This window comes from Crassostrea angulata, chromosome 7 (assembly GCF_025612915.1).
Source record: "Crassostrea angulata isolate pt1a10 chromosome 7, ASM2561291v2, whole genome shotgun sequence".
NCBI lineage: Eukaryota > Metazoa > Mollusca > Bivalvia > Ostreida > Ostreidae > Magallana > Magallana angulata.
Window position 1 is genome coordinate 6,057,268 of NC_069117.1, and position 18,429 is coordinate 6,075,696.

The 18,429-nt window shown below is 41.2% G+C and overlaps 1 protein-coding gene across 5 annotated transcripts in view; it reads left to right on the forward strand.

The window, feature by feature from the left end:
• Nucleotides 1–18,429, forward strand: part of LOC128191973 (titin-like) — a 259,892-nt gene that overhangs the window by 168,472 nt on the left and 72,991 nt on the right. For all 5 annotated transcript variants that reach the window (XM_052864366.1, XM_052864367.1, XM_052864369.1 and 2 more), the window contains 39 exons: nucleotides 794–1,099; nucleotides 1,323–1,619; nucleotides 1,749–2,054; nucleotides 2,162–2,467; nucleotides 2,565–2,867; nucleotides 2,978–3,280; nucleotides 3,431–3,736; nucleotides 3,828–4,130; nucleotides 4,248–4,550; nucleotides 4,664–5,572; nucleotides 5,728–6,033; nucleotides 6,145–6,444; nucleotides 6,556–6,861; nucleotides 7,279–7,584; nucleotides 7,871–8,170; nucleotides 8,263–8,568; nucleotides 8,764–9,069; nucleotides 9,169–9,471; nucleotides 9,587–9,886; nucleotides 9,982–10,287; nucleotides 10,394–10,696; nucleotides 10,803–11,108; nucleotides 11,197–11,502; nucleotides 11,595–11,897; nucleotides 12,017–12,316; nucleotides 12,410–12,715; nucleotides 12,903–13,205; nucleotides 13,303–13,608; nucleotides 13,714–14,019; nucleotides 14,182–14,484; nucleotides 14,742–15,047; nucleotides 15,171–15,473; nucleotides 15,587–15,886; nucleotides 15,989–16,294; nucleotides 16,403–16,708; nucleotides 16,897–17,199; nucleotides 17,288–17,593; nucleotides 17,678–17,980; nucleotides 18,075–18,377. In XM_052864366.1, coding sequence (XP_052720326.1) covers nucleotides 794–1,099; nucleotides 1,323–1,619; nucleotides 1,749–2,054; nucleotides 2,162–2,467; nucleotides 2,565–2,867; nucleotides 2,978–3,280; nucleotides 3,431–3,736; nucleotides 3,828–4,130; nucleotides 4,248–4,550; nucleotides 4,664–5,572; nucleotides 5,728–6,033; nucleotides 6,145–6,444; nucleotides 6,556–6,861; nucleotides 7,279–7,584; nucleotides 7,871–8,170; nucleotides 8,263–8,568; nucleotides 8,764–9,069; nucleotides 9,169–9,471; nucleotides 9,587–9,886; nucleotides 9,982–10,287; nucleotides 10,394–10,696; nucleotides 10,803–11,108; nucleotides 11,197–11,502; nucleotides 11,595–11,897; nucleotides 12,017–12,316; nucleotides 12,410–12,715; nucleotides 12,903–13,205; nucleotides 13,303–13,608; nucleotides 13,714–14,019; nucleotides 14,182–14,484; nucleotides 14,742–15,047; nucleotides 15,171–15,473; nucleotides 15,587–15,886; nucleotides 15,989–16,294; nucleotides 16,403–16,708; nucleotides 16,897–17,199; nucleotides 17,288–17,593; nucleotides 17,678–17,980; nucleotides 18,075–18,377 — 12,459 coding nt within the window. The remainder of the gene's footprint in view (nucleotides 1–793; nucleotides 1,100–1,322; nucleotides 1,620–1,748; nucleotides 2,055–2,161; nucleotides 2,468–2,564; nucleotides 2,868–2,977; nucleotides 3,281–3,430; nucleotides 3,737–3,827; nucleotides 4,131–4,247; nucleotides 4,551–4,663; nucleotides 5,573–5,727; nucleotides 6,034–6,144; nucleotides 6,445–6,555; nucleotides 6,862–7,278; nucleotides 7,585–7,870; nucleotides 8,171–8,262; nucleotides 8,569–8,763; nucleotides 9,070–9,168; nucleotides 9,472–9,586; nucleotides 9,887–9,981; nucleotides 10,288–10,393; nucleotides 10,697–10,802; nucleotides 11,109–11,196; nucleotides 11,503–11,594; nucleotides 11,898–12,016; nucleotides 12,317–12,409; nucleotides 12,716–12,902; nucleotides 13,206–13,302; nucleotides 13,609–13,713; nucleotides 14,020–14,181; nucleotides 14,485–14,741; nucleotides 15,048–15,170; nucleotides 15,474–15,586; nucleotides 15,887–15,988; nucleotides 16,295–16,402; nucleotides 16,709–16,896; nucleotides 17,200–17,287; nucleotides 17,594–17,677; nucleotides 17,981–18,074; nucleotides 18,378–18,429) is intronic.

The following is an 18,429-nucleotide window of genomic DNA, read 5'->3' on the forward strand; positions in this document are numbered from 1 at the left end:
GGAGGATTGCTGAACATTTTATCTTCAAAGTCCAACATTATTTATTGTAATTTGTCTATTTTTATGCTCATACTCTAATGAATACCCAATGAATTTTCCTTTGAACTTTTTAATTGCCAGAATTCTATTCCATAAAACCAACAATGTGTATTGTCCTTACATTGATTATGAGATAAATTGATGGGATTTGATGAAGAAATCTTGAAGGCCTAAAACTAAAGGGGTGTATTACTGCAAATGAAGACAAAAACAAAATAACTTGATGAACTTTTTGTGATTTTTATTCAAACACATTAAGGTCATCAGTGTCAAAAGATAATTGATCTATAATTACCTAATGATTACCCCATTGATCTTGATGGATATCATCAAGTGAACAAAGAACACTGAACATGAACATATGCATTAGAGACTTAAGATTTCCACAGCATTGAACTTGAGCTTCAGACAATATATTAGTTTTTGGTAAATATTATTATATACAATGATATGGGTTTACTCGACTGGAGCAACTTGAAAAGTTTTTACATTTAACATCTGAAAGCTGAAGAAATAAATGCATGTAATTATAGCATGAAAATGGCATTCTGTAAAAATTCTTCATATTCATAAAGCTAAGATCATTTTAAGACCAACTTGTAAATTATAGATATGGATTATACTGTGTTATAGTGTGTTTTTTAAATATTTAAAAGTATCATTTTCACATATGATATTACAAATATATCATAATCAAAAAGGGAAGCATTACAATCATTTAATTAATAAAATACATTTTTCATGTACTTTGAAGAAAAACCATCAAGTCCTACTGGTCCTTTGTCTACCAAGGACATCACAGAAGATTCAGTGACATTGTCATGGCAACCACCCGCATCTGATGGTGGTACTGCTGTCACAGGGTATCTGCTGGAGAAATATGACAATCGCCGAAGGTCATGGGTCAAGGTTGCTGACCTTGATGTCAAGACTACATCTTTTGTTGTGCCAAAACTTATTGAAGGAGAGAAGTACAAGTTCAGAGTCTCTGCTGTTAGTGCCGAGGGTCAAGGACAACCGCTGGAGACAGAGGAGGATGTGGTTCCAAGGAAACCAGCATGTACGTACCACTCAAACTTACTCTTTCTTGTCATAGAAGGTCAATATCATGTTCTCTGTTTTTTTTAAAACTTGGCATTCATGACATTTCATTATTTTGAAAGATTATTTCATTTTAATTGTATCAAATAAAATCACAAAATTAATATATGGAAAATGTTAAAACTACACCTAAATGTAATTGGATGACTATCTACATGGATACTTCAATCTTGCTTCACCAGCTGCACCAGAAAAACCCAGTGGACCAATCAAATTCTCCAACATTTTGGGTGACTCAGTGACTTTGACATGGTCCCCACCCAAGAAGGATGGAGGTGCCCCAATTCAGTCCTACAAGGTAGAGCTGTCTGAAGACAATGGAAAGACATGGAAGCAAGTGGAGAACATCGACTCCACCAAATACACCGTCACAGGCCTGAAGAGTGGAGACAAATACAAGTTCAGGGTGGCAGCAGTCAATGAGCTGGGAGATGGAGAGGCACTTCTGTCTGAGGCAGTGGTACCCCAGAGACCAACAGGTGAGTTATTATTATCATCTCAGGGACCAACAGGTAAACTCTTTAAGGTAATAGTTGCCCGCTAACTAAAGTGATAAATATGAGATATTTATGATAGTGAAATATATGTTATTGCCTGTAATTTTTCAGATGCTCCAGCTCAACCATTTGGACCTCTGGAACCCAAGAACATCAGAAAGGATTCTCTCACACTGACCTGGCAAGCTCCCAAAGATGATGGAGGCAGTCCAATCACTGGTTACATTGTTGAAAAGAGAGAGAACAGGAAAGGAAAATGGACACCTGTAGAAAAAGTTAGCAAAAATATCACAGAGCTCGACGTCAAGCGCCTTGAAGAGGGCAAAGAATATTACTTCAGAGTTCGTGCTGAGAACAAGAAGGGAGTCAGTGAACCTCTGGAGACAGAGAAATCCATTGTACCCAAGAGTCCATTTGGTAAGCTCTATTTCATGGTACTTGTAGTAGGATGGAGATTAGTAATTACAAACAAAGTTTTTATATGAGAATATCTGAAAATAAAATGCTTGCTGTAATAATTTCAGACAAGCCATCTGCCCCAGAGGGACCACTCAGTGTGTCCAATCTGACTGCTACATCAGCTGACTTGGAATGGAAACCACCAACCAAAGATGGGGGTTCTCAAATCACCGGCTATGTAATCGAGTCCAAACCTAGCACTAGAGGAAACTGGACAAAAGTGGCCAATGTGGATGGTAGCACCACCAAATACTCATCTAAAGACCTCAGAGAGGGAACAGAATATTTGTTCAGGGTGTCTGCTATAAATGAAGAGGGAACAGGTTCCCCACTGGAGACCAAAGAACTTGTCAAACCACAAAAGAAGATTGGTAAGAAAATAACCTATTTTTGCATGTTTGTTATAGCATTAATTTGGTAAAAAAAATGTATGTTTATTGGTAAGATAACCTGTTTGCTTCTCTTTAGATGCCCCATCTTCACCAAGACAATTCAAAATATCTAAACTTGGGCCTGATTTTGTCACACTTGATTGGAAATCCCCATCCTCAGATGGAGGCTCCAAGGTCACTGGGTACATGGTGAAGCAAAAGAGAGGCCCTGATGGAGACTGGGAGGAGGTGGCCACTCTGAAGGCCTTCGATACATCGTATAAGGTCCCCAAACTCAAGGAAGACCAGGAGTACTTCTTCTCTATAACCGCACTAAACCAGAAAGGACCAGGAGAAATTTGTGAACTGGACACACCTGTTGTTCCAAAGAGACCTCCAGGTAAACTTAAGGATAGAACTCTCTATTGTTGTATATGTATTTTACAATTTCAAAGCTTGGTAATTGAATGAGGGTAACTGAGTTATATGATTATTCTTCAATCTGATTAGGTCCTCCATCAAAACCAATTGGCCCAATAGAAGTCAGCGACATTAACAAGACGTCTGCCAAGCTGTCCTGGAAGCCCCCGACTCATGATGGAGGTTCCCCCCTCACTGGATACCTGGTGGAGAAACGCGAGGGACGTAGACCATGGACTAAGGTAGACAAGATCTCGCCTGAACTGACAGAGTTCCAGGTGACAGGACTGACAGAAGGGGCTGATTACTCCTTCAGAATCACACCTATCAACAAACTGGGAAATGGAGAGTATCTCGAGACTGAAGCTACCATCAAACCTAAGAGTCTCTTTGGTAAATAATGGAACTTATTTAATATCAGACATTAAAGTTTGATGATGCATGTAAATGTTGAAAAGTAAAAAAATCTTCTTGAATGACCAGATAATAATAATATGCATGTTATTTGAAATAGTCAACTTGAATGTTGTATGTATATTATAGATAAACCGGAAAAACCAACTGGACCAATCACATTCTCGGACATAACAAATGAATCAGTGACTTTGAACTGGCAACCTCCAGCTAAGGACGGTGGAGCCCCAGTAACAAACTATGTCATTGAGTACAGGGACGCCAAGAGGACCACCTGGTCCAAGGCAGGGGATGTGTCAGCTGACAAAACATTCTTTGTAGCTGACAAACTCTTGACTGGAAATGAATATTACTTTAGGGTCATTGCTGTTAATGAGGAAGGTCAAGGTCAACCTCTTGAATCCTTGGAAACAGTCAGACCCGAAAAGCCTATTGGTGAGCAATATAAACCTTTGTTGTTGGTTTCAAAAAAAAGTTTGTTAAAAAAATTTGACTATTTTCAAAATGACATAAATATCTTTTGTAGCACCACCAAAGGCACCAAGCAATCTAGCAGTGAAGAAAGTTGAGAGCAACAGTGCAACTCTGAACTGGAAACCACCTCAAGAAGATGGAGGTTCAAAGGTTACAGCTTACAAAGTCAAAGTGAGAGAGGAAGGCTCAGATAAATGGAAAGACCTTGCTACTCTCACTCCCTATGATACAGAGTATACAGCTAAGAACCTCAAAACAGGAAAAGAGTACCACTTTGCCATTGTTGCGGAGAACAAAGCTGGTCTTGGTGATGCTGCTGAGACTGAATCCTCCATCATCCCAAGGAAGAAGCCAGGTATGTCTCCCAGACCTGTTAAAGCACTATAATAGCTACGGAAAGCTCTGAGAGAATTGTATGCCTTTTTTTATCTGAAACACATTAATCTAGAAGTGTACCTATGTTATCTTTCAGAAAAACCATCACCACCAGTTGGTCCAATCAAGTTCTCAGACATCCAGAAAACTTCTTTGGTGTTAGCTTGGAAACCAAGCAAGAATGATGGTGGATCTCCTCTGACTACTTACTATGTTGAGATGAGAGACTCTAAGTATGGATCCTGGACCTCCGTCACCAAGGTGACCCCAGACATCACCAGCTACTGTGTACAGAAACTCAAGACAGAAAAGGAGTATTTCTTCAGAGTCATTGCAGAGAACAGTGTGGGAAAATCAGAACCTCTGACCTCAGATGGAGTCATTCCAAAGAGCCCATACAGTATGTAACAAATGATAACTAATGAGTGCTTATTTAATATTATGTTGTGTTTAATACTTTTGGTAGATGTTGTCTTGAAGCAATACAAATAATCTTGTATGGGTTTTTTCTAGCTGCACCATCTGCCCCTCAGGGTCCAATGCAGTTCTCTGATCTGACTGACAAGTCCGTGACAATCAGCTGGAGAGCTCCTGCCTCAGATGGAGGACTCCCTCTGAAGGAATATGTCCTAGAAAGGAGAGACACAAAGCGCACCAGCTGGGCCCCAGTGGACAAAGTCAGCCCAGATATCACCAGCTACGCTGTTCAGAACTTGGTGGTTGGAAATGACTACTACTTCAGAGTAATGGCTGTAAATGAAGAGGGAACCAGTCCACCGTTGGAGGGAGAACCAGTCAGACCCCAGAAGGGAGTCGAAGCACCCAGTGTACCTAGAGGTCCACTTAACATCAGTGATGTGACTGGATCCTCTGCCGCTCTGACCTGGAAACTTGCAGATCAAGATGGAGGTTCACCTATCACTGAATACCTTATTGAAGCCTCTACAGACAATGAAAACTGGAACAAACTTGGAACGGTGGACAAACTCTCAAATAAGTACAAAGCACAAAATCTAGAAGATGGCAAAGACTATACCTTCAGGGTTTCTGCTGTCAACAAAGTAGGACCAAGCCAGCCTTTGGTGTCTAAACCAGTGTCCATCAAGAAGCCAGCAGAAGCTCCAAGTAAGCCCCTAGGACCAATAACAACCTCAGATATCAACAAGGATTCTGTCACTCTGTCCTGGCAGCCACCAGAAAGTGATGGAGGATCTCCACTCACTGAGTATGTCATTGAGAAACGCGACACTAAGAGAAACACATGGGCCCCAGTTACCAAAGTACCTGCTAACAAGACATCTTGTGTAGTGGACAAACTTCAGGAGGGATCTGATTACATGTTCAGAGTGAGCGCAGTCAACAAGAAGGGATCCAGTAAACCCCTGGAATCAGAGTCTCCTGTTACAGCAAAGAGTCCATTTGGTATGAAATCTTTATATCTTTGTTTGTTTTTGATAGTCAAGAAATAAATTTATTAATCTTTGCAGGACAAAAAAAAATTATTTCATCTAACATATTGTCAGACTTTATCTTTTCCCCTAATTATGTCCTATAGAGAATTGTTTTACTGCTTGTAGGTAAACCATCCACTCCTGTTGGACCTCTATCTGTTTCTGATGTCACAGAGAAGACAGCTAGTGTTTCTTGGAAGCCGCCTGAGAGTGATGGTGGCCTGCCCCTGACCTGGTACCTCCTGGAGGTCCGTGATAGCCGCCGCACTGCCTGGAAGAAAGTGGCAGACCTGAAACCAGCACAGACATCATACACTGTCCCAGATCTAGACATTGACAATGAGTATTTCTTCAGAGTCACTGCTCTCAACAAAGAGGGAGCAGGCTCTCCCCTACAGACTCAGGAGGCAACAAAAATCACAAAGGATATATGTAAATATCTGTTACATTTGTACTTAAAGAATGCATCACATTGTTCTGTAAAACCTTGATAATAGTTTCAGGAAGTCCTAATGATAATGTCAATGATTACTAATATTTCAGCACCACCGGGTCCACCTGTATCCATCAAGGTACCAAAGGTTGGAGAGGACTTTGTGGAACTCGACTGGAAGGCCCCATCCAGAGATGGTGGCTCTAAGGTCAAGACATATCACATCTACCAATGCACCACCCCAGGGGACTGGCAGGAGGTGGCCACTGTCAAGAGTTTTGACAACCACTTCTCTGTCTCAGGCCTCAAAGAGGGTGTAGCATACAACTTTGCTATTGCTGCAGAAAATGAGGCAGGAGTTGGAAAAATGTGTGAGGCAGACAAACCAGTCAAAACTGTCAAACCAAAAGGTACGCTGTGAAAAAAACTGTTATGCATGAACTCATCTCAAAACTATTTTATCACAGAAACTTTGTTCCTGTATTCACTGAACCTTTTGATAATTTTCATTTTTGTTTTAGGAAAACCATCTATGCCAGAAAAACCATTTGTAGCCAAGGATATCCAAAAGACAGAGTTAACCTTGACCTGGAAACCCAGCCAATCAGATGGAGGCTCTCCAATCACAGGTTACAGAGTGGAGAAAAGGGAGAGCTGGAAATCCTCCTGGGTGGAGGTGGACACGACTCGTCCAGGGGTCTGTGAACTCACGGTCAAACGTCTGAAGGAAGGTCAGGAGTACTTCTTCAGAGTTTGTGCTGAGAACAAGATAGGGCAGTCTGAGTTCCTGGAGTTGGAGACCTCAGTCACACCAAAGAGTCCTTTCTGTAAGTACATTGTGCTCACTAATGTTAAAATCTGTCATCACTGTATATTGTGTCATTGTCAGTGACTAACATCGTCTTTTGTTAAATTTGCTATTCTTTAATACAAATCATAATACAGTGCATTTAGTTGAATTAAAGACCCTCTGTCTTCTTATGTTGCTTTTAACATGTGATAATGAATTAATAAAATGATCATTACATGCTAAATTTGCTCTTGAAAATGGCTTTCCTCTCTGCTTCTTAACATACAATTTATTGCAATTAAAAGCCAACTGTCTTTAGATACAGACTTGAATTATAATTATCACTTGCTTCAAGTACATGTGTACAGTTAATGAGCTTTGCCTTCTGATACCTAACGTTGTAATCAGACTGCTGGCTTATTGTTCTATGTCTCTGCTACCACTAACCTTCTAGCTGTACCATCCACTCCTGAGGGACCACTGAAGATCACTGAGATAACTCAGACCTCAGTGACCATCTCATGGAAGGCGTCCGTGGATGATGGGGGTCTCCCAATCACATCCTACGTGATAGAACGTCGTGATCGACGATTCACGTCCTGGTTGAGAGTCGACGCTGTAAAACCAGGCATCACTAGCTACTGCATACAGAATCTGGTGGAGGGAAATGAGTACTTGTTTAGAGTGTACGCTGAGAATGAGGAGGGCTCGAGCGAACCTCTGATGTCTGTGGAGGGGGTGATACCGTGCAGGGAGCCAGGTGCTAACAGCTTTATATGTAGCTTATGCTTATAATGCTTTCCATTTAACTTGTGTTTATAAATCATTGTCAACATCATATTTTTAGCTGCAATGTATCTATTCTAGAATTATGTGATTGTTGAATATTCGTCTTCTTTCTTCTCTAACACCACTAACTCAATAATACATCTGTATTTATTGATTGAAAGGTTATTTGAATTTTATCATGTATTGCCAGGTACATCCTGACACTATGATGATATTAGATACACAATGTTTAATGAAATAACTTGCTTTGGATCTAGCTGCACCCGAGAAGCCAGTTGGCCCTCTCTCTGTGAAGGACCTTGGATCAGATTCTGTCAGTCTAGCCTGGAAGGCTCCGAAGGATGATGGTGGAAATCCAATCACTGGATACAAAATCCAGGTCTCTCAAGACAACGCTGATTGGTCAGATCTTGACACATTGGATAAATTCAGCAAGGAGTACACAGCGAAGAATCTGAAGGAAGGAAAAGACTACAAGTTCAGAGTGTGTGCTATCAACAAAGTGGGAACAGGCCAGCAATTAGAATCAGAGGTCATCACACCAACCAAAGCAAAGGGTAAGTCTCACAGTGTAAATCAGTATGCAAGCTGCCTTACCTTTTGAAGTTAAGTCAGGGATTTTATCATATTTAAATAATATTAATTATAGGCAAACCATCCAAACCCACTGGACCAATTACAGTCAGTGATATACAGAAGACATCAGCCACCATTGAGTGGAAGCCTCCACAAAGTGATGGTGGATTACCACTCAAGGGCTATGTGGTGGAGCTCAAAGAAGCCAGGAAGACCATGTGGAAGAAGGTGGATAAACTGACTCCAGACATCACCACTCTGTGCATTCAGAACCTGAATGAGAATGCAGAGTACTACTTCAGGGTGTTTGCAGAGAACAGTGCCGGATTCAGTGAACCTCTGGAAATGGACAAAACTGTCCTCATAAAGAGTCCATTTGGTAAGTGTAGACACCAGTAAACTGTTAAACAGTGTTTTAAACAGTAAAATCAGCTTCATTCTTTGTCCCATATTTTGAAGTATGCTAATATTGAACAGATCAAAGCTGGTCATCCCTAACAATGTTAGCATGTTTAACCGTTCCCTAGACCTCCATGTCCTGTAGATCTGATTCTGATGTTTCTTTGTACAACAGACAAACCTAGTGCACCAGAGGGCCCCCTCACCATTGCTAATGTGACTCTGAACTCAGCAGAGCTGTCATGGAAACCTCCAAAGTCTGATGGTGGATCAAAAATCACAGGATATCTCATTGAAATGAAGGATGTCAAGAAATCCTTCTGGAGCAAATGTGGAAAGATTCAACCAGATGTGACAAACTTTACAGTGGCTAAACTGATTGAGGGCAATGAGTATGTCTTCAGAGTCAGTGCCATCAATGAGGAGGGACAGAGTCTACCTCTTACCTCAGACAAAACGGCCAAGCCAACAAAATCTCTCTGTAAGTTCTTAATAACATAATTTCTCACTTCTTAACTTAATCTGATTTGCTTAACTTATTCAGAACTGTAAATAAAATTGGTTTTTCTTTTCATTTTAGCTGCTCCATCTAAACCAGAAAAAGTCAAGGTTACTAAGACTGACAAAGACAATGTGACCTTAGAATGGTCCAAACCATCCTCAGATGGTGGATCAAGAATCAGATGCTACATCATCTATAAGAGGATTGAAATGACAGAGAAGTGGATCAAAGTCACAACAGTGGAACAATTCCTGACCCAGGCCATTGTGGACAAACTGGAATTTGAGAAGAACTACTTCTTTGCAGTATCTGCCGAAAATGACATTGGAGAGAGTGACAAAGGAGAAACAAGTCAACCTACAAAATTAGAAAAACCAAGTGGTATGTGAATAAATTAAATTCATTTTCATGAAAAGTATTTCTTTACATATACTTACAGACAATTTTAAAAGTAGTGGTTAATACTCTAATAAAGGAATTGACTGTTTCTCTTTAGATACCCCATCTTCACCTGAAGGCCCAGTCGAAATGTCCAACCTCAGCAAGAACTCAGCCACAGTGTCATGGAAACCAAGCAAGTCAGATGGAGGCTCACCAATCAAACACTACATCATTGAGTTGAAGGACTCATTTAAATCTTACATCCAAGTGGGCAAGGTGCCAGCTGATCAGCTGACCTTTGATCTGACCAGACTGAAAGAAAACCAGCAATACAGTGTTAGAATCATTGCAGAGAATGCTGTAGGAAAATCTAAGCCTTTGGAATCAGAAACCATTACCCCAACAAGTCAATTCAGTAAGAAGCTCAGATATGAATAGAGAAAACAATTTCAATAGTTTACTTACAAAGCACCAGAACATGTGTTAATGTTTCTTTTTCTGACATCACAGAGGCTCCAAGTGCCCCTGAGGGACCACTTGATATTTCCAATGTGACCCTGAACTCTGCTGAGTTGAGCTGGAAAGCTCCCAAGTCTGATGGTGGATCTCCTCTCACAGGCTTCCTGATAGAAATGAAGGATGTCAGGAGGTCCTTCTGGAACAAGTGTAAAGAGGTCAAACCTAATGTGACCAAATTCACAGTGGAAAACCTGAACCTGGACACAGAATATGTGTTCAGGGTGACTGCAATCAATGCTGAAGGTCAAAGTCCACCCTTGACCTCAGACAAGTCTGCTAAACCTACCAAGAAACTCAGTAAGATATTGTTTTTATTTTAAAAGATATCTGTTAAAATGTTTAATAATTCTTTTTTATTTCAGTGTCAGAATATTAAAATATTTAATGGTATCTGTTTTACTAGGTGTACCACCAGCACCTGAAAAGGTCAGTGTGACAAAGACAGAGAAAGACTCGGTAACAATAGAATGGACAAAGCCAGCATCAGATGGTGGATCAAGAATCCGCAAATATATCATATACAAGAGGATTGAAATGACAGACAAATGGATCAAGGTCACATCAGTGGAACAGTTCACTACCAAGGCAGTCATTGAGAAGCTGGAGTTTGAAAAGAACTACTTCTTTGCAGTGTCTGCTGAAAATGATATCGGTGAAAGTGAGAAGGCAGAAACTTCTCAACCAACAAAACTGGAAAAACCATCTGGTAAGTTGATATAGAAACAAAATATATTTTTGATGATAGATTTTGAAGAAAAATAAAAATCCAATAGAGGCTAGAGCAGATTTTGACATATTTGAAACTATTCAAGGCCCACCATTCAAACCCACTGGACCAATCACAGTCAGTGATATACAGAAGACATCAGCCACCATTGAGTGGAAGCCTCCACAAAGTGATGGTGGATTACCACTCAAGGGCTATGTGGTGGAGCTCAAAGAAGCCAGGAAGACCATGTGGAAGAAGGTGGATAAACTGACTCCAGACATCACCACTCTGTGCATCCAGAACCTGAATGAGAATGCAGAGTACTACTTCAGGGTGTTTGCAGAGAACAGTGCCGGATTCAGTGAACCTCTGGAAATGGACAAAACTGTCCTCATAAAGAGTCCATTTGGTAAGATCAGAGTTCAATAGGTAAAAATTGTAATGAGCATGGGTAAGTTTTAAAGATTTTTTTTTACCTTGTAACTTTAATTTTATAGGAAAACCAAGTTGTCCTGAAGGTCCCCTTGACATTTCAAATGTGACCTTGAACTCAGCTGACCTCTCATGGAAACCTCCAAAATCTGATGGTGGATCCAAATTAACTGGCTACCTGATAGAAATGAAAGAAAAGAGCAAATCTTACTGGAGCAAATGTGGAGAAACTAAACCAACTGTTACTAAATTCACTGTGGAAAAATTGGTTCTTGATAAGGAATACACCTTCCGAGTCAGTGCCATCAATGAGGAGGGACAGAGTCTACCTCTTACCTCAGACAAAACAGCCAAGCCAACAAAATCTCTCTGTAAGTTCAACACATATTCTTTCCTATAAAATTGAATTGATTTTAACCATTTTCAATATGGGTCTTAACAGAACTGTTTTTTATCTTTTTAGCTGCTCCATCAAAACCTGAAAAAGTCAAGGTTACTAAGAGTGACAAAGACAATGTGACCTTAGAATGGTCCAAACCATCCTCAGACGGTGGATCAAGAATCAGACGCTACATCATCTACAAGAGGATTGAAATGACAGAGAAGTGGATCAAAGTCACAACAGTGGAACAATTCCTGACCCAGGCCATTGTGGACAAACTGGAATTTGAGAAAAACTACTTCTTTGCAGTATCTGCTGAGAATGACATTGGAGAGAGTGACAAAGGAGAAACAAGCCAACCTACAAAACTAGAAAAACCAAGTGGTATGCCTTTTTTATGAAATCTGAGTTTCATGGTTAGACTAAGTATTCCTTTACACATTTAAACATTTGATTAAAGAAGTGATGAGAATTTGCTATGTAAAATGAGTGTTTCTCTTTAGACACCCCATCTTCACCTGAAGGCCCAGTCGAAATGTCCAACCTCAGCAAGAACTCAGCCACAGTGTCATGGAAACCAAGCAAGTCAGATGGAGGCTCACCAATCAAACACTACATCATTGAGTTGAAGGACTCATTTAAATCTTACATCCAAGTGGGCAAGGTGCCAGCTGATCAGCTGACCTTTGATCTGACCAGACTGAAAGAAAACCAGCAATACAGTGTTAGAATCATTGCAGAGAATGCTGTAGGAAAATCTAAGCCTTTGGAATCAGAAACCATTACCCCAACCAGTCAATTCAGTAAGTTGCTCTGGTATGAATATAGAAAACAATTTTATTTAGGTTTCTTAAGGCACCAGAACATGTGTTAATGTTTCTTTTTTGACATTGCAGAGGCTCCAAGTGCCCCTGAGGGACCACTTGATATTTCCAATGTGACCCTGAACTCTGCTGAGTTGAGCTGGAAAGCTCCCAAGTCTGATGGTGGATCTCCTCTCACAGGCTTCCTGATAGAAATGAAGGATGTCAGGAGGTCCTTCTGGAACAAGTGTAAAGAGGTCAAACCTAATGTGACCAAATTCACAGTGGAAAACCTGAACCTGGACACAGAATATGTGTTCAGGGTGACTGCAATCAATGCTGAAGGTCAAAGTCCACCCTTGACCTCAGACAAGTCTGCTAAACCTACCAAGAAACTCAGTAAGTGTCACTCTGAATCATTCAAATACAACTAAGATGATATTTTATTTGTTTGTTTCATTCTTGTACACTTGTGATATTTAGGCATGTTAATGGTAATAGGCTTAGAATGAATAAATGTATTTATAAAATGAATGTTTGCTGTATGGAAAACTAGCTCTATATTTATGTTACTTAATTTTTGTAGGTGCTCCATCTCCACCTGAAAAGGTGCGAGTGACAGTCATTGAGAAAAACTCAGTCACTGTGGAATGGATGAAACCAAGCTCTGATGGTGACTCAAGAATCCGCAGATACATCATTTACCAGAGGATTGAAATGACAGACAAATGGGTCAAGGTCACATCAGTGGAACAGTTCACAACCAAGGCAGTCATTGAGAAGCTGGAGTTTGAAAAGAACTACTTCTTTGCAGTGTCTGCTGAAAATGATATTGGTGAAAGTGAGAAGGCAGAAACTTCTCAACCAACAAAACTGGGAAAACCAACTGGTAAGGTTAACATTAAGCATGCCATCTGTTACAAGAATTACTGGTATATACAAGAGAATGGCTTTGATTGAATAACATTTTTATTATTTGTTCACAGGCCCACCATCCAAACCCACTGGACCAATTAAAGTCAGTGATATACAGAAGACATCAGCCACCATTGAATGGAAGCCTCCACAAAGTGATGGTGGATTACCACTCAAAGGCTATGTGGTGGAACTCAAAGAAGCCAGGAAGACCATGTGGAAAAAGGTGGATAAACTGACTCCAGACATCACCACTCTGTGCATCCAGAACCTGAATGAGAATGCAGAGTACTACTTCAGGGTGTTTGCAGAGAACAGTGCCGGATTCAGTGAACCTTTGGAAATGGACACATCGGTGCTCCTGAAGAGTCCATTCAGTAAGTGGACAGTTTACATCTTAAAATTTTTCATTGATTTGAGTTAAGTACAGGTGTCTTACAATTATTCATTTTCATACTATATTACTTCATACTATATTACAGATCCTCCAAGTGCACCAGAGGGACCACTAGAGATTTCCAATGTGACCCTGAACTCTGCTGATCTTTCCTGGAAGCCACCCAAATCTGATGGTGGATCAAAACTGACAAAATACCTGATTGAAATAAGAGACACAAGGAGATCTTTCTGGAACAAAGTAGAGGAAGTAAAGGCCAACATCACCAGCTACACTGTCAGTAACCTGACCACAGACAACGAGTATGTCTTCAGGGTGTTTGCCATCAATGAGGAGGGCCAGAGTCCACCTCTCACCTCAGACAAGTCAGCTAAACCAAAGAGAGATCTCAGTAAGTGATATATACAAAATGTGGTAATTTATTGAAAATCCAACTCAAGACAGTTTTTGTTCCATAACTCAAATCTTCTAGACCTGAAATTAATATTTATGTTGTCGCTTACAAACCGAATTGTTAAATCTTTTTTAATAATCATAACGACATTGTTTTCAGCTGCCCCATCACGACCAGAGCAACTCAATGTTGTAATCACGGATAAAAACTCTGTCACTGTGGAGTGGAGCAAGCCAAAATCTGATGGTGGATCCAGGCTCCGTCGCTACATTATCTGGCGCCGCGTGGAAATGACCGATAATTGGGTGAAGGTCACCACAGTGGAACACTTTATAACGAAGACAGTCATTGACAAACTTGAATTTGAGAAAAACTTTTTCTTTGCTGTCTCAGCTGAAAATGATGTTGGAGAAAGTGATAAAGCTGTGACAAGGGAGCCAGTGCGACTAGCTAAACCCAGCGGTAGGTGTAGTGTGCTATGGAATGAATCAAAATTGTTTTTCTTCTTTGGAGGGGGGCATTTTGTCAAAATTCATAAGTTGATTTTGATTATGTTATATGTTAAATACTGTGGAAACATTTTTATTTGTGGGGGTCAATGTCCGTGGGTTGCCAAATATACAGTATACAAAATGTTTTCCTTCGTATTTGTTTTATCGAGAAGTCCAGACTTTTTTGTTGAAGTGTTTATAAAATGTAATAATTTGAATCTTGTACAGATGTGCCTGATGCCCCAGAGGGCCCACTGGTTGTATCCAACATCAACAAGACCTCAGCCTCCATCTCCTGGAAGCCAAGCCCCTCCGATGGAGGATCCCCCATCACCAGCTATGTTATTGAGATCAGAGAGAGCTGGAAAACCTCATTTTCCCTTGTGGAGAAGGTTCCCGCTGACCAACTAACCTTTGACCTGACCCGCCTCAAGGAGGGGCAGGAGTACTTTGTCAGAGTTCTGGCAGAGAACAAAGTGGGTCAGTCTAAACCACTTGAAGCAGGAAAAGGCTTCAAACCAGAGAGCCCATACAGTACGTTGTTATCATATATTGATAGAAAATTTTAACACAATCCATTATTATTTCAAATTTGTATTTGTATCTTCAGAGTTTTAACCTGAGGTTTACACACTTTAGTTGATTCTGTTTTATCAGAGGCACCATCTGCACCAAGAAATCTCCAAGCTACAAACATCACCAGCTCATCTGTCACCATTCAGTGGCAGATGCCATCTAGTGATGGTGGACTTCCCATCAAGTTCTATACACTGGAACGCAGGGACAAGAAATATGGCTCCTTCACCAAGGAGGCCACAGTGAAAGCCCCAGTCACTAAATATGTGGTGGAGAAATTACAGCTCGAGAAAGAGTACTACTTCAAGGTGACTGCCACCAATGAGGAGGGAACCAGTCCAGCAGTGGAAATGTCAGAACCAGTCAAACTTGTCAAAGAACCTGGTACGCAGTCTGTTTTTACAAATCTTCAATGTAAAATATGAAAAAGATTTAATCATGAAATTTTGAAGTTTGGTGATTTTATGATTCATGTATATGCTTCATTATTGACACAGAAGCCCCTGAGACACCTACTGGACCAATCAAATTCTCTGATGTTCTGGCAACAAGCCTGACCATGGAATGGTCTGCCAGCAGAAGTGATGGTGGATCACCAATTCAGAGCTACAAGATTGAGTTAACCACTGACAAAAAGAACTGGGCGACAGTCATGACCTGTGACCGTTATACAACAAAGGTCAAGGTCAGAGACCTTATAACTGACCAGCGATATCACTTCAGAGTCAGTGCTGTCAACCAAGTTGGCAGCAGTGAACCATTGATGTCAGATGAAGTGACGCCTATCAAGCCACCAGGTATGTTTTTGTGTGGATCTTCGATTGCTTTTGATGCTAACATGTTTTGAAGTACATTAATGCTTTGTTGATTTGACACCATGTACAAATAAAAAATTGCAGAGGTACCTTCACCCCCCACTGGACCCTTGGAATTCTCAGAGATCACCAAGACAACTGCAGTGGTGTCATGGAAACCACCAAAAGACAATGGTGGAAGCTCAATCACCCACTATATTGTGGAGAAGAGAGAGGCAAGAAAAACCACATACACCCAAGTTGAGAAACTGGGTCCCAAGGCCCAATCCTGTAAACTCCAGTATCTGCTTGAAAACACTGAATACTTCATACAGGTCAGGGCCCAGAACAAAGTGGGTCTGTCTCAGCCATTGACATCAGACAAACCACTGGTGCCGAAACATCCTTACAGTAAGTTCTTCCTATTTTTTGATAACTAACAAAAACTTTAACACATATACTTTCTGAGTAATTATTTAAGTTAAGACGAAATTGCATTGATGGTTTTATTCTTTGAAGCTGTGCCATCTGCCCCCATTGGACCCCTGAAGGTGTCCGACATAACAGCCAGCTCAGCCACCCTCAGCTGGAAAGCACCAAAGGAGGATGGAGGCCAACCTATCAAGCGGTACATTGTGGAACGCCGTGACACACGCCGCTCAGCCTGGGTACAGGTGGAGACACCGCGACCCAATGTACTGACACTGACCACAGATAAACTAATAGAAAACGTGGAGTACTTGTTCCGAGTGTCTGCTGAGAACATTGAGGGACAAGGACCTTACCTTGAAACAAAGGAACCGATCACTCCTAGGAGAGTGCCAGGTACGGCCAATCTTACTGAAATACTTAATAAGGCAATTAACTAAAAAATGGTATAGGCATGTTTTCATATTTTAGTCTTCAAATCTTTAAGTTCTCGATAAGACTATACCTGTCTTTCTTGAATAAAAAGCATTGTATTATTTTCAATCGATAGAAAAAATTCAGCTCACAAAAAATGTTTTGTTCAGTAAAACCAGGTGCTCCCTCGGGAAGAGTCAGAGCCAGCAGTATCACCCCAGAGTCCGTCACCCTGACATGGCAACCACCAGTGGATGACGGAGGGGCACCACTCAAGAAATACATCATTGAGGCCAAGGAGGAGACTGGAGACTGGTCCCCACTGGCAGAGGTGTCCCCCAAATCTACCACCAAGACTTTGTCTGACCTCCAAGAGGGCAAAGAATACCAGTTCAGAGTGGTTGCTGAAAACGAGGTTGGCCGAGGAAAAGACACCAAGTTGGATGAATCAATTGTTCCTATCAGACTTCCTGGTGAGTTTTGTGTATCAATAGTAAAATTTTGTCATGTAATGAAATAAAGTAAAATGCTTTTTAAACCATGTATTGTAATTGATTACAGAGGTCCCAAGTGCTCCTCAGGGCCCACTGCGAGCCGCTGACATCACCAAAGACTCCATCACTCTGTCTTGGCAACCACCAAAGGATGATGGTGGCAGCCCACTGACCAGCTATGTCCTGGACAAACTGGATCTACAGTGGGGAGGCTGGAAGAGAGCCACCAAGGTTCCACCTAATGCTACCAGCACCACACTGACAGGACTAATCAAAGGACATGACTACAACTTCAGAATCTATGCTGAGAACAAAGTCGGTGTCAGTGAACCCATTGAACTCATTGACGCTGTGAAGGCCAAGAGCCTTGTTGGTAAGTCAAATTCCTACCAAGGTGCCAATGTACTCAGCATTTTGTTGATGACTGAACCTGATTCAGAAGTTCTTCTTTTCACAGATGTTCCATCAGCACCAAGGGACTTTGAAATCACTGAAGTGACAGATGACTCAGCCACTCTTGAGTGGTCTCCCCCTGCTTCAACAGGTGGTGCTGACATCATCGGCTACCCTGTCGAGCGCAGGGAGGCTGGCCGTATGAACTGGGTCCGCATCAAGCGAGTGGAACCAGACGTGACATGGTTCACTGTGGAGAGTCTTCTGGAGGGACGCGGCTACATCTTCAGAGTCTTTGCAGAAAACTGTGAAGGACTGAGTGAGCCAGCAGTCATTGAAAAGACAGTGGTTCCACAGAGAAAGCTAGGTACTGTTTGTTAATGTCATATAAGCAATGAAGTACATTTTATGCTGTGTTTTAAAGGACCACTTCTAACACTGTGATTCATTTCTGTTAACAGAGAAACCATCTGAACCCCAGAACTTTGAAATAGCCTACACAGAAAAAGACTCAGTAACCCTTCAGTGGAAGAAACCCAAGTCTGATGGTGGAGCAATGATTTCTAAATACATCCTAGAACAGAAGAAAGGCAAGCTAGGCTCCTGGACTAAGATGAAGGAGCTGGAGAGCTACCAACACTCAGCGACCATCAAACACCTAGAGCCCGACTGTGAATATGGATTCAGAGTGAAGGCCAAGAACTCAGAGGGATTCAGTGAGGCAGTAGAGCTGGAATCCTCCATCAAATCCAGCAAACCACCAGGTGATTTATCATTTATCTCAAAAACTAATGTTTGAAAATTGCAAATGCCCTA